This window comes from Rhea americana, unplaced genomic scaffold (genome assembly GCF_003343005.1).
Source record: "Rhea americana isolate MKP2758 unplaced genomic scaffold, rheAme1 scaffold_69, whole genome shotgun sequence".
In the NCBI taxonomy this organism is placed as follows: domain Eukaryota; kingdom Metazoa; phylum Chordata; class Aves; order Rheiformes; family Rheidae; genus Rhea; species Rhea americana.
The window spans coordinates 1,405,459-1,418,085 of record NW_028186856.1 but is presented as its reverse complement, the minus strand read 5'-3'; the positions used below and the strand labels follow the sequence as shown (position 1 = coordinate 1,418,085).

Genomic DNA, 12,627 nt, shown 5'->3' with positions numbered 1-12,627 from the left:
AAAAAAAAAAAACAAAAAAAAACAAACACCAAAATCAAAATCAAGCCAAACATTAAAAGGAAAAGACAATCCCTATATGATCCTATATGATGGAAAGGCACAATAGAGAATTTCTTCGTTTCAGAGAACAGCTCACTTTTGATTGATAACTGCTCAAATATTTAAATCTGTTGCWGTACAGATATTGCACTTTAACATTTGAGGCATTTTATGAGTATTACAAGAAAAACCTTTGCAACTCCACATAAGAGCAAAGCTTTCACAGCCTTGTTACAATAGCAGCTAAAAAGCAAAGCCACACCCAAATTATTTTTGCTGATGCATCATGAAGTAAATGACGCAGGATTTCTCCATTAGAGGTGGGGGCTTCTCACATCCAACCTTCTTTACTATCATAAAATTTACTACCCTGTTCTAGTTTCCAACCACAGCTAACTTAGCAGATCAACATTAAAAGCAGTACTTAATGTCACTGCACACAATAAGAGGTTTAAAGATCTCTTCTTAAAACACTGAAATGTTTTTTCTAAAACTGCTGGTGCTAATGTGCCAAGAATACCACGTGTGCTTAAACTGCTTCCAAAATAGTGAAAAGTTATTAATTCTCAGTTTTTTAAAAAATTAAACATTTCTACCATAGTGACAGCAAAGGCTAAGATAAGCTTAACAAGTAGCTAAACTCAGAATAAAATAAACAGTATCGAAACTTCCTCTCTCTCTCTCTCTCAAAATATTTTAAAAAAAATTTAAAAGTTGAGGTAAAACTTACAGACAGTGCAATCTTTGTCTCCTGGAGCAGGGTATTCCACTTTTCTCTTCTGTATTGCTCCCACGCACCTGACAGCATCTCTCCCACCTCCCCATTTCTTTCTACTTGTCCCTCCAGGATGGCCCAAGCAGAGGAAGGGAAGCAGCAGTCACTGTATTCGCACCTGTGCTCCTGCACAGTAGCATTTTCCTGGCAGCATCAGTGCACGCAGCTTGAAACTTCCCAGGACTGTGCAACTCCTCCCGACTAATGTGGTTTTATAATTGGGGGAAGGGAGCAGAGGATGACAGATTGCTAAAGGCTTTTAAAAAGATACTGCTGGAAGGAATTACTGCACATCGATATTACATGAAGCCATTAATAAGACTTTCCAGGCAACGTTATTTAAAAGCCTTGGTCATATTCTGCTGGCTGGAGCCACCTCCTCCTTTGATGTGACTGCAATCCAGCCAGTGGCTGGCGCAGCTGACATTAGACAATGGCTTCAAGTCAGGGAAAGAGTCCTTTGCATTTTCTACTCYGTTTCGACTGTAATGGTAGCATAGATTTTGGTTTCTCTAGTACTAGAGTATCATGTGATTTAGAAGCAATCTGAGAACTACTTTGAGGCTATTATCTATTACTGTTMCTGTAAATCATGCATGCACATACCAGAAAAAGCTCTGAAACTTAGAGGAAATGAGAGCTTTAGACTATTTCCCCATTCAAAAGTCAGCCTGCAGAGTACAGGGAAAAGCTGAGCAGACCTTTCTGACAGAAACAGCTGAAAAACTGAGTGTAGAAGTGGTAAACATATCCATACGTCCACTGGAGGACAGAGTAATGGGTACTGCTGGCCAGTCACAAAATCTRTATCTGGAGCTTTGGGTGGGAAGTCACTGACCATGCAAGTCACTGCACTCAGCTGATACAGAAAGGACATGGTTTGTTTTATACTAATTATCAGCAACTCTCAGATTTTACCCTTTATTTAAATTCAAAATAAATTAATGAAATTAATGTATCTAGTTAGTAAACTAATGGCAAGTCTACTAAGAGATTCTGGAAATCTCTTTAAAACAACAGCTCTGAGGAACTAACATTTCTATCTGTTGTAAATCACGCTAATTCTGACACCTAATGATAACAACTTACAAGTAAATATCCTGACTGAATTGCAAAGCAACCAAGAAATAAGAGACAGTCACATTATGAAAATTCACTGAAAAAGTAAAGTAAGCAATATTTTATTCAGGTGTCTCAAGGAAGTAGATTCATGACTTGAACYTGCAAGAACAGTAAGGCAATACTAACTCTCTTATAAATGTGACCAAAAGCAGCTGATAAGAGGAGGATTCCAAAACTTGTGGACCAAGAGACTTCAAAGATTTACTGTGGATCATCATGCACTTTTGCCTTCAAATTTTTTATTAAAAATAATAAAGGCAATATGGATTCACACATCACTTAAGAACTACTGGCACACAGAAATGAATTTTAACAGAATTTTTAGCAGAAGACCAAAATGTAGATTCTCAACAGAGTTTTCAAACTCTTATTACTGTAATCAACTACAGTAATACTCATGAAAAATATAACCAACTCACCACAATTATAGAAGAACAACTATATTATATGCCAAAATGTTTAACTCAGCAATAAGCAGTGCGCTGCAAACTGCTAATATTTACAGCTTCAATTGTCAGCTATCCTGATGGACTGCACAACGTGCAGATGAAACTGTGTAAGTGATCTCAAGAGAAAGAGGTGAAGTTGTGCTATTGCTGACCCTTTCCAAAGCAGAGTGGAAGTCTTGGAACAACCGACTAGCAGTTTATATTACATTGCTTCTAGGTTTTTCTACACTGTCTTCACTGCTGGGGGAAAAAACAAAAACCCTATCTTTCTTCAAAAGTCTCAATTTTTATCTGCCAGCATTTACAAGGTGGGCAGCTTGGAAAGCCAGTCATTTTTATAAAAAACTGATGTATTGCTGAAGTGCTACATTTGCTTCTTAATCTTCCTGCCAATTTTTGTAGCTTTACAGTGATGCTGCCCAGTATTTTAAATACGGGTTGTGGAATCTTCGAACATAATAGTAGATATTTATGGCCCAAACAATGTTTCTTTGTATACATTTGGATAACAAGTTATCCAAAAATGTCTAATGAGTTTACTTGGTTTTGGACAACCAGAAGGTTCTTTACAGTTTTAAACATGTTGTTTCCTTTATTTTCTCAACAGTATCACCTGCCTTCCAGTCACGTCATGGAAGACTGCTGAGTTATGTGAACTAGCCCATTTACTACTAGTTCAGAGGCCTCGACAGTACATTACAATTCAAAGCACAGATATACCCCCAGGCAGCAGTTACATGCTCAATTTCATCTGACATTAAGAGCAGCTGCKGTACCATTTTAGTACACTAGTGGTAATATTTATATAGCCAAGTGGTGAGACAGAAGAAGGAACTGATTTGTTTGGAGGGGGGAAAAAAAATCAATCCTTTTTTTTTTTTCCCCTCTCTTAGCCAGGTTAGTTTACAGTCAAATCAGTCTCCTGAGCCAGCTTACCCAGCACTGCCAGCAAATGCCACTGCCAGTATAGAAGAGGGTGGGAACAAGCAGCTAAGGAGAAGGGAAATGCAAACACCTTTTCTGGCAACAGCCCACACTGAAGGCAGACAAAACACAGTCTCAAACACAGCCTACCGAAATGATAGGTAAAGTATGGTTTTGACAGAACTATTTAAAAATGACTTTATTTYATCCACACATACAAGAGCACTATTTCTTTATTTCACCCAATATTTGGTAAGAAAAATCCAGCTGAAGGAGCAGCATAGATGCTACCATAGATGCTATAGATATGAATACCGTATTTCAGACGCTTTTCTTAGTAATTTACAAMCTTTGAGACATTAATTTTTATACAATAACATTTCCAAGCCTGATGCTTGTCAAAATCACAATTTTTGAAGTCCTAAAATTCAGGGGTTTGAATAGATGTTAAATAATATTTTCAACACAACAAAGTTTCTGAGGTTAGGTTTTCTGTTTAATTGTTTGTATTTTTAAACAAAATAATAATTCTAGACTAGCTCAGTTTGGGTGGAGAAAGCATTTATGAAATGTTTATGAAAATAAACATCACTGAGTGTTTTGATAAAAGTTAATTTTGGTTTGAAAGGGTTCAAATGTGGATTTGAACATCTCAGTTTGGTGATGGAGGAGTTTAGCACCAATATTTTAAGCAAGGAAATACCATATTTTAGATACATTTGACTATTGTAGGTATGCAGAGAACACATCATCTAAAGGATGTTTTGAACATAGATGTTTTATGCTGGGAAACAGCAGTGCCCTTTGCTGGCATCCCTCTTAAACCTTACAGAAATCTGTATATCAGAACGTTAATGTACACATTCTCCAGGCCACTCAGCACCAAGCAGCATCTTGGCTTGTTGCCTAAATATGCAGTGCAAGCAATCTTTTTGCACCTATTATATTTGAACACTCTGTGATGTTGCCAATTACTTCCAAAGAGCTTTTCTCCTGTGCCCTGCCTAAACAGACTCTATCCTAYCATTAGACACCACCTCTGTTGAATCCATGGTGCTTTCTCTCAGGGTAGCATACTGCTTGGAACACACGTCTCTTATTGTCTTTCAGACTGATTTTTCATGTTAACTTCTTCCACTTCAGCAAATAGACAAAGAGCGCAGATCATGTCCCTCCTAGCTAGAAAGGGTAATTCCATTTCTGTGCAGTGGTATTTACCCCCAGGAACGGGAATATGACTGCTTGAACAAGGGCTAGCTGTGAAATGAAGCACCCAAGACACATTCAAAACCTTTGTTTTAGTTCTGTGGATTTCAACTCTAGATGCTTAATCTAGGTTTGGTAGAACTTTGTGTGATACATTATAAAATTTTGAATTCAGACATGAGGTTTTAACTCTCTTCGCATTCATCTCCAGCTTATTTTATTTTTTAAATACGTATTAATATGACTCCTGAGATTTGGTGCAGACAGGGAAGAAAGGAAACCTATTTTGGAGATTTGGTATTTTTCTCCCCCTTGCAAGAAATAAATTGGATGCTGGGAAAGATCATACACTATATTTTTCAGTTTGGGATTTCTAAAAGGACAAACAATAAATACTAGTTTTTAAAAGTCTGGTATAATACTGCTGATCACATTGTTTCCTATAGATCTACAATAAAGCTAGACTCAACAGTGATGCTACCACCATGATACCACCAGGCAGCTTTTGGTGGGGCTAATCCTTAATACACACTTCCACTGGTACTGAGATAGCTAGTGAATAACAACATTAATAACCAGCCCAAAGAATATGTGGACACAACTGTTACTAGCAAGGCCACAAGAATAAATTGCAACAGACAATGTCCCCAGTAAGGAAGGCTTTCTGTTCCTAAAAAGTAATTACATTTTTAATGCAAATATAGTGATCCTGTGTGCAAGAAAAAGGATATAGTTCTRTGAATAACAAAGACTGTGGGCAATCAGGTATTTGCATGACACTTCAGTCCAGTTACATACTACTACCCTGAAAAAGCTTTCCAAGAATTACTAACTTTACCCTAGGAAAGAGGAACGATGACAATTCAGAAAGAAGAAATGCTGGGCTTCAAAAAACCCACCTGAGACCCCCAGAAAAGCATGGCAGCCAACAGAAAGGTAAAGGAAATTGACATATGGAGGAAATAATGAAAACTGCATAATAAAGGTTTTGCAAACAGAACTGAATGAAGATGCTACACTGGGGCTACCGTCAAAACCAATTCATAAGCTAAGGAACTGTTAGTAATACCAGAGCATTGTCCGGGAAAAAGAAAAACTGAAGAACAGTGACTGCAGTAGGAGAGGGAACTGAAATTGTATTCTGTGCAAAAACATGCCAAGCACAAAGAAGAGCAAGACAAGGAGTCCAGATTCTCTGCCTCCCACTGCAGCCAAGACTGCGAAAGATCTCTTGTATTCCCTATGGCTACAGGGAGGGGAGTTTTCTACAAGGCCTGCAAAACCCGGGAGCTTTCAGGCATGCTGATCTCTGATTTGTGAAACTGGAGTAAAATCAGCTAATCTACAACCTGAAATTGAGAGACTGTCCACCAGATACTGTATGTAATATCTCTGAACTTTTCATAGAAAGTACTCATATATGATAAAAATAAATTATTGTAAAATCCTAAAATCCTTTTCTACCYTGGGTAGATTACAAGAAGGCAACCCATTCTCAACATCTTTAKGAGCTGCACAGTTTTTAAAGCACAAGACTCCCCTACTTTTCACATTAGAACATAAAGCACTATTTCTGGCATAATAAAATCAGCACATTCAACAATAATCTTCAAAGAGTAAYGAAACTTCAGTGTTCCAGAAAAATGTCATGAAACAACAGAAAAAAATGGAAATTTTCTAGGGGGCTTTTGTWCTTGACAGCTATTCAGACCTTTGATTAACCTGAATATTAAAAGCTACTGAATACTGCAATATTTCTTTGGGGTGAAGGGAGAAATAAAATGAGATTTGAATCATACTTTTTCATGGAGAAGGAACAGATTATGGCATGCCTTTGGGAAGCAATCAAAAGTTATTTGTCAAAAGTACTTTAGCACAAGTGCAAACAATTTTTTTTCCTTAATGAATACACTTCAGAAGAATCTCAAAATATTTTTTCTACTGTAATGCAATTTATTTGCTTATGCATTTTGAACAGCAGGAACACCTCCTAATTATTTTTCATCATTTAAATTAAAATATTTGGAGAGGACTGTTTAAGACATTGACAATGAAATTAATTCAATACAATATTTTATGCAATTTTACAAACAAAGATTTAAATTTCAAACACTGTATCTGAAAGAGTGCTTAAAAATCTAAAGTGATCGCAATTTCACACTGTGGGTGTCAAAAACTATGGGTTTTTTTTGCAAGCTAGTGACTGTTAAGCATTTCTGAGAAATCTTGCACTGATGAATTTCTTCTGTAAACACAGCATTAGGAGGCATAGCAGCAAAAATCCTTCCACAGGTACCACAGAGCAGACAGAGAGAATCATAAAGACTCTCTAGAATTTGGCTCTAATGACCATCTGTGCGAACCTAAATGAAGGAGCTTAGCTTTAATATCATTCAAATGAAGAAGTGAAAAAAAAAAAGCACAGGCTCATTAATATATAGGACAAATGACTCAGCTGGAAGTGGAACCCATGAGCTGAAAACATACTTAAGCAGCAGTSTTTGGATCACCTTCATCCCAGTACTCTGAAAGAATGGGCACATGAGATCAAAGCTCCAGCAGAAAGGATTTTTAATAAATCTATAAGCTCATAAGCGAGAAACAGCAAACAGTATCTGTATCTACAAGGAGGAAAAAGCAGTGAGGGATATGTCAGGCCTATGAATCTGATCAAAAGCCAGCATGCTAGTGAGAATAATTCTTTCTTGCAAAATTCAAAGAGAGAGAAAAAAACATTATCAAAGATGATCACATGTCTTCACCAGAGGTAGACTGTGAGAAACTCACTTGAATTTCTTTGATGAGACAGCTCATCTTTCTAGATGAGCAAAATACAGGAATTTTATATGGACTTTTGACACTGTGCCATATGGTATATGKGTACTTTTGACACAGTTAAGAGGAAAAAGATGGGAAAGGAATCAAATATGTACATAGCTGATATAATAGTGAGCTGTGCTGAATGGAAGACTATCAGAGCAGAAATTTACTTATGGAGTTCCTTCAGGAATSAGTTCTTGGTAGAGTCTTTGATTTTCCTTAATTACCCTTACACCAAAAGAGCATGCTAGTGAAACTTCCTGATAACACTATTTATTCAGGAAAATCTCATACACAAARAACTGGATGACTTTGAGTGGGTGCCAATAATGCCATGTAATTTAACAGCAAACAACAGCAAGACATAGTGACTAATAAAGACACACAGGGACTAAAGCACATAGGGACTAATAAAAGCAAATTCTTCAATAACTTGGAAGCTGTTGGAAAAAAAATGCAGACAGAAGTGAGTGGTTAGCCTATCATGCTACAACTGAGTCACCAGTCTGAAGTCCTGAAAAAAATGTTTGTAGCCCTAAGATGCAAGAATCAAAGTATTCCTAGCAGAGACAAGTGAAGATATTTGTACAGGATCCCAGCAAGAACACTGAGTACTATGCTGCTGGTTTATATAAAGAAAGATGAACTYGAACTGAAGTAGATGCAGACAAAGAACAAATATGAATAAGAAGAATATGGAAACTTGTTTTGTAAAAGGAGACTAAAATATATTGGATGATTCAACTTAGCAAAATACTTAGCCAGGATAAGACTGCTCTCTGCAAATACATTAGGAGAGGCAAATTCTAGGGAAATAAGCAACTATAAATGTTAATGGGTAATATTAGCAGAGGTGCAAGTAGGTATTAAGTGGCCATGAATAAATTTCCAGTCATAAATTTGATAGCAGTTTTAGTCATCAGAACAATGAAGTTCTGAAACAGCCTTCCTACCAGAAGAAATGATGCAGAAAGCTAGCTGGTTGCAAGAAGGAACATCTGTTTAAAAAATGAACACACAAACAATCAAAAAAAAACCAGATACCATGGTCCAAATAAAAAAAAAGACTAATGCACTTCAAGAATCACGTCAAAATATAAAAAACATTGCAAATTTCCAGAGAAAAATTGAGCTATACATTCATCTAATGAGAAAGTATTATAGTGCAGCACACACTACCTCGCACTACAGCATTCTCTCTTCTAGTCYGTTTAAAAACTCATCTCAAGGATCTTACTATTTCTCCTGCCCTATCCCATGATCTTCTTTAATACCRTAAGAAAGACACGAATAAAGAATTTCACTGTGCCTCCATTTTTTCCATAATCTGCTGTATACCGTAACAGTTTTTAATTTGATACTCTGCTAGCAGATGAACAGATGCCAAGCATATCAGGGGCATCCTGGTGTCTGCTGGCTTCTGTATCTTCCCTCCTCCAGAGTATTTTTTAGCATTTTAATTACAACAGCAACTGGTTGCAAAGTAGAACAAATGAAAGAACTGAAGTGCTAAGGACTATGGAGTCAGTGAATGAAATTCACTGGGTGCTGTAGGAATTCATTTATCAACCAAACAGAGTATGACAGAACTTCTGGGCTGGTTAAATGACCACCATTCATTATTATTCAATCATGATGAYCTGCAATGGCTCTTGAACTTCTGTGTAGGGAATACTGCTATCCTAGGGCAGCAGCACTGTGTTTGTGTTTACTTTCCTTCACACACACATTAATATGAAAGATGCTTTGATAGTCAGGAAAATGATTGGTCTCTGAAAACTCATGAATCAATAGGCCATCTCTATTTGACACTACAGACAATATATATACAGACAAAATACACCTATGTATTCAGGGCCTGCTGGACAGGGCTGTAACCTGAACAACGTGCAGAAAATAACACTGACATAACTGTGGTATGGAACAGATCTCCTACCCATTTTTTTGGTCATGAAAAATACTTTGGATCACTTCTTTCCTGCTTATGCTTTTGTCAGCCCACCAATGGAAATGTAAGAATGTAAGATGTAAGAACACAGAGATTGGGAAAGGTGCATAATATCCATTTTTATGAGCACAGAATTTTTTAAAGCAGCAACAAAGAACCTTTTCTCCAGACTGGTATCATATTAGGTGATGCTGTAAAGCTAAGAGAAATTCCCAAGGACTTATGCTACTTCTAGCCACTCTGAATCATGAGACCAGTACTTTGGCCACACAGCATCAGGGAAAGATTTAACTATCTACTGAGCAGGCAGAAACTGGCTTTCAGTGCGCTCTGGACAAGCTTAAAGGACATCTCAGAAATGCCTCATAAATATGTGAGATCCTAGTAAGCTGAGTTTTCTTATTGTTGTCGCTGCATGCTTTTTTTTTAAAGTTGTAAAGAAAAATAGCAAAAGCAAGTGGAATGGGAAAGCATTAAGATTAGCAGCTTCAAGGTGGCAGATAGCAAAGACATTATGAAAAACAAAGAAGTGCTGTATGGCTGAAGGAGGTGTGGGAAAGGTTAATTTGCTTCTTCACATCAACTTGTGCAAATATATGCTTGTCAAAAGATTAGAAAACATTGTATCTGAAAAGACAACTCCAGTTTTGGTAGATGAATACAGTATCAATGGCACTTTCCCCATACATATCATGCGGGACACCCAAAAGCTTCCTGCCTCCAACACATACCAGCAAACCTACTAATCCTAAAGCTGTGGCAGCTACTCATTATATCTGATCTACCACAAAGTAATACTGTATTCACACTTTTTTAAAGAAAAATACTTACACTATGTCCTTCTAGTGATTTTAGTGAGACAARAGAGATAAGCAATCATTTTCCTAGTGCAAGACTTTACTGAGTAGTAACAGAGAAACACACACACTCCAAACTCTTTGCAATCATGCAGAACAAGTGCAAGGTGCTGGCTGCTCCTATGCAAGCCACAGCGAAACAGCAACCTCGTCTTCTAGTATGATTGACCAGAGGGACAGTGGTTATGTTCTCCTGATATCCTGGGGGAGAAGAAAGATGAGGAGGAAAAAAATATCAAGGGTCTAATACTAAAGTAGAAGCGCATCAGCTGTTAGAGCACAAGCTTTTATGTATTTTCTTCATAGTGGCTTTGTAGAGATTACTCCCTATCTCAAGAGTTGCCTGTCGTGTTAGCATACTTCATACACATCTTCAGTGCTTTTCCTGTGTCATGAGCATCTCTACTCTCACAACAGAAGGCTCAAAGTAGGAGTTCTTGAAGCCAAAGATGTACCCCCTTATTTGTCCATTTCCTTCTTTATTCTAATCCCCATGTTGTCACCTGGTGTAAGAATGCTTTTTAAGGAAACTCTAGCCAAAGCCACTGATAAGAAAGACATGATTAGACTTAAAGCAAACAAGAARGGATAAGAAAATACCCTAAAACTTCCCCAGATGTTCACAGAAATATGAATAGAGTTCAGCTTCTTGTAATAGGATGATTATCAGAAGACGCTTTTTTTGTGGTTTGAAGCTATGTGCAAGTCTGGAAGAATGAGTGGGCATTACCTCTGAATTGAATGTATAGCTAATAAACATGACTAAATTTGTCACTACTGCCCATAATATTGACTAATATCTTGTTCACAAGAGCACAAAAACTCTTGGAAAAGTGCTGCTTGCAGTAACCTAGGTCTCTGTGTTGAAGAATGAGATAGGAAGTGCCTGCCCTACTGAGGCACAGAAACAATGCAGCTGCTTCCCAAAAACCGAGCATCATAGAGGGAGAGAGTTTAGGCCCAAGAAAAAAAAATCGAAATAATAACTAAAGAAATAAGTTTTAAAACTGACTACCTGAGATGCTTTTCTTCTCCTTCCTAATCTCCATTTCTGGCTCATGTGTGTAAAGAAGGTTCATAATTCTGTGTGAGGCCTTCATCTTACACATCAGCAACAGTGCTGAAGATATTTCATTTAGGTATTGGAAGGTATCTGTTACCATAAGTAGGTATGTCATCCAGCTGCACACATCAGGGATCACCTCCAACAAAAACCAACCAAAGTCCAAGCTTTTCTGACTGTTGCTTATCTGGTACTATAGTTGTGCATTAATTTATCAAAAATACGTTACTATGCTACTCGGTACACTTTGAYGGACACAGTAATGTAGCAGAGCACCTTTACTAGTGAAGGTGATGGATTCCCAAAACATACAGAAAAGTACACACACATGCAGGGATCTATTCTAGTTCCTATGTAGAAAAAAAATAATTCAAAATGGTTACTGTTGCATGAAGAAAAGAACCATGCMATTATAAGCAGAGTACCATTATACTGAAGAACGCAATACTGTAAGTTAAGTTTTCCCCAAAACTTTGTGGTGCAGACCAATGCCATGAATGGACAGTACTTTCATCTGAGGAAAAGAATTCCTTACACAAGGAGCTTTTTCTATCCTAGTAAAACCAGAAGTCTTAGGATTATGATAATTCATCATTTTAAAGGCAATCTTTCTCTGTAACCACTTTCCCGTAACACCCGRAAAAAAACAGATATGACCTCCATGAAGATGCAGCAACATTCACCTACTGCAAACCAATCTGATTTTGTCACTGAACTACAGCATCAGATATATTTAGCCATTGTCTTAAAGAAGGCCCACATAATATTGTAGCCTCAATACCCAACAGGACATGCAGCATAACTTTAAAGATTTTATGCAAATTCTGTAAGTAATATAAACATCAGAAAGATAAGGTAGTTTCAACACTTGGTACATAGATGGATGCAGGCTCAAGTATACTATTTAGAAGAATTACATTGATTTAGAAACTAGATTTATTAGCTGTGCAAGGGATTTACTATCTTTGTCCCAGACCCCACAATTCAGCAGTTAGTGCAGGTCAGTGTAAAAACTCTAATACATGTGCTTTGTTTAACATACAAGTATTGTTCAAGGATTTTTCACTGAAACAACTATTCAAACGTGATAACTGTACATATACTACTTTCCTGAACTTCTAAGGACTTCCCAAAACATTCATAGATTGGCCTGACAGAACATCAAGCAGCAGACACAAGGCCTTGAGTTAAAGCATCTTTCGTTTTTAGAGCGACAACCACAACTCGGAGGCACATTAAGCGGGCAGGGAGGTACAACGCCAGCGGTGTAGCGGGAGGACCGGCGCCGGCGGTGCACAGCCCCGCGGCCGCCGAGCTGCACAACCTCCAGAGGCGGCCTCACAAAGGATCGCCCCTTCTCGCCCTCCCTCGGGGGGTCCCCAGCTCCACGCCGCCCCGGCTCCCCACGCCCCCCCTCCCCCAGA

General features: G+C 37.8%; 1 protein-coding gene across 3 annotated transcripts in view; it reads right to left on the bottom strand.

Moving 5' to 3' along the window:
- The window catches only part of VEZT (vezatin, adherens junctions transmembrane protein), a 53,779-nt gene extending 52,848 nt beyond the window's left edge, over positions 1-931 (bottom strand). For all 3 annotated transcript variants that reach the window (XM_085321326.1, XM_085321327.1, XM_085321330.1), the window contains exon 1: positions 770-931. In XM_085321326.1, the coding sequence (XP_085177452.1) occupies positions 770-847 (78 nt within the window). In that variant the 5' untranslated portion in view covers positions 848-931. The remainder of the gene's footprint in view (positions 1-769) is intronic.
- Between the last annotated feature and the right edge of the window lie 11,696 nt (positions 932-12,627).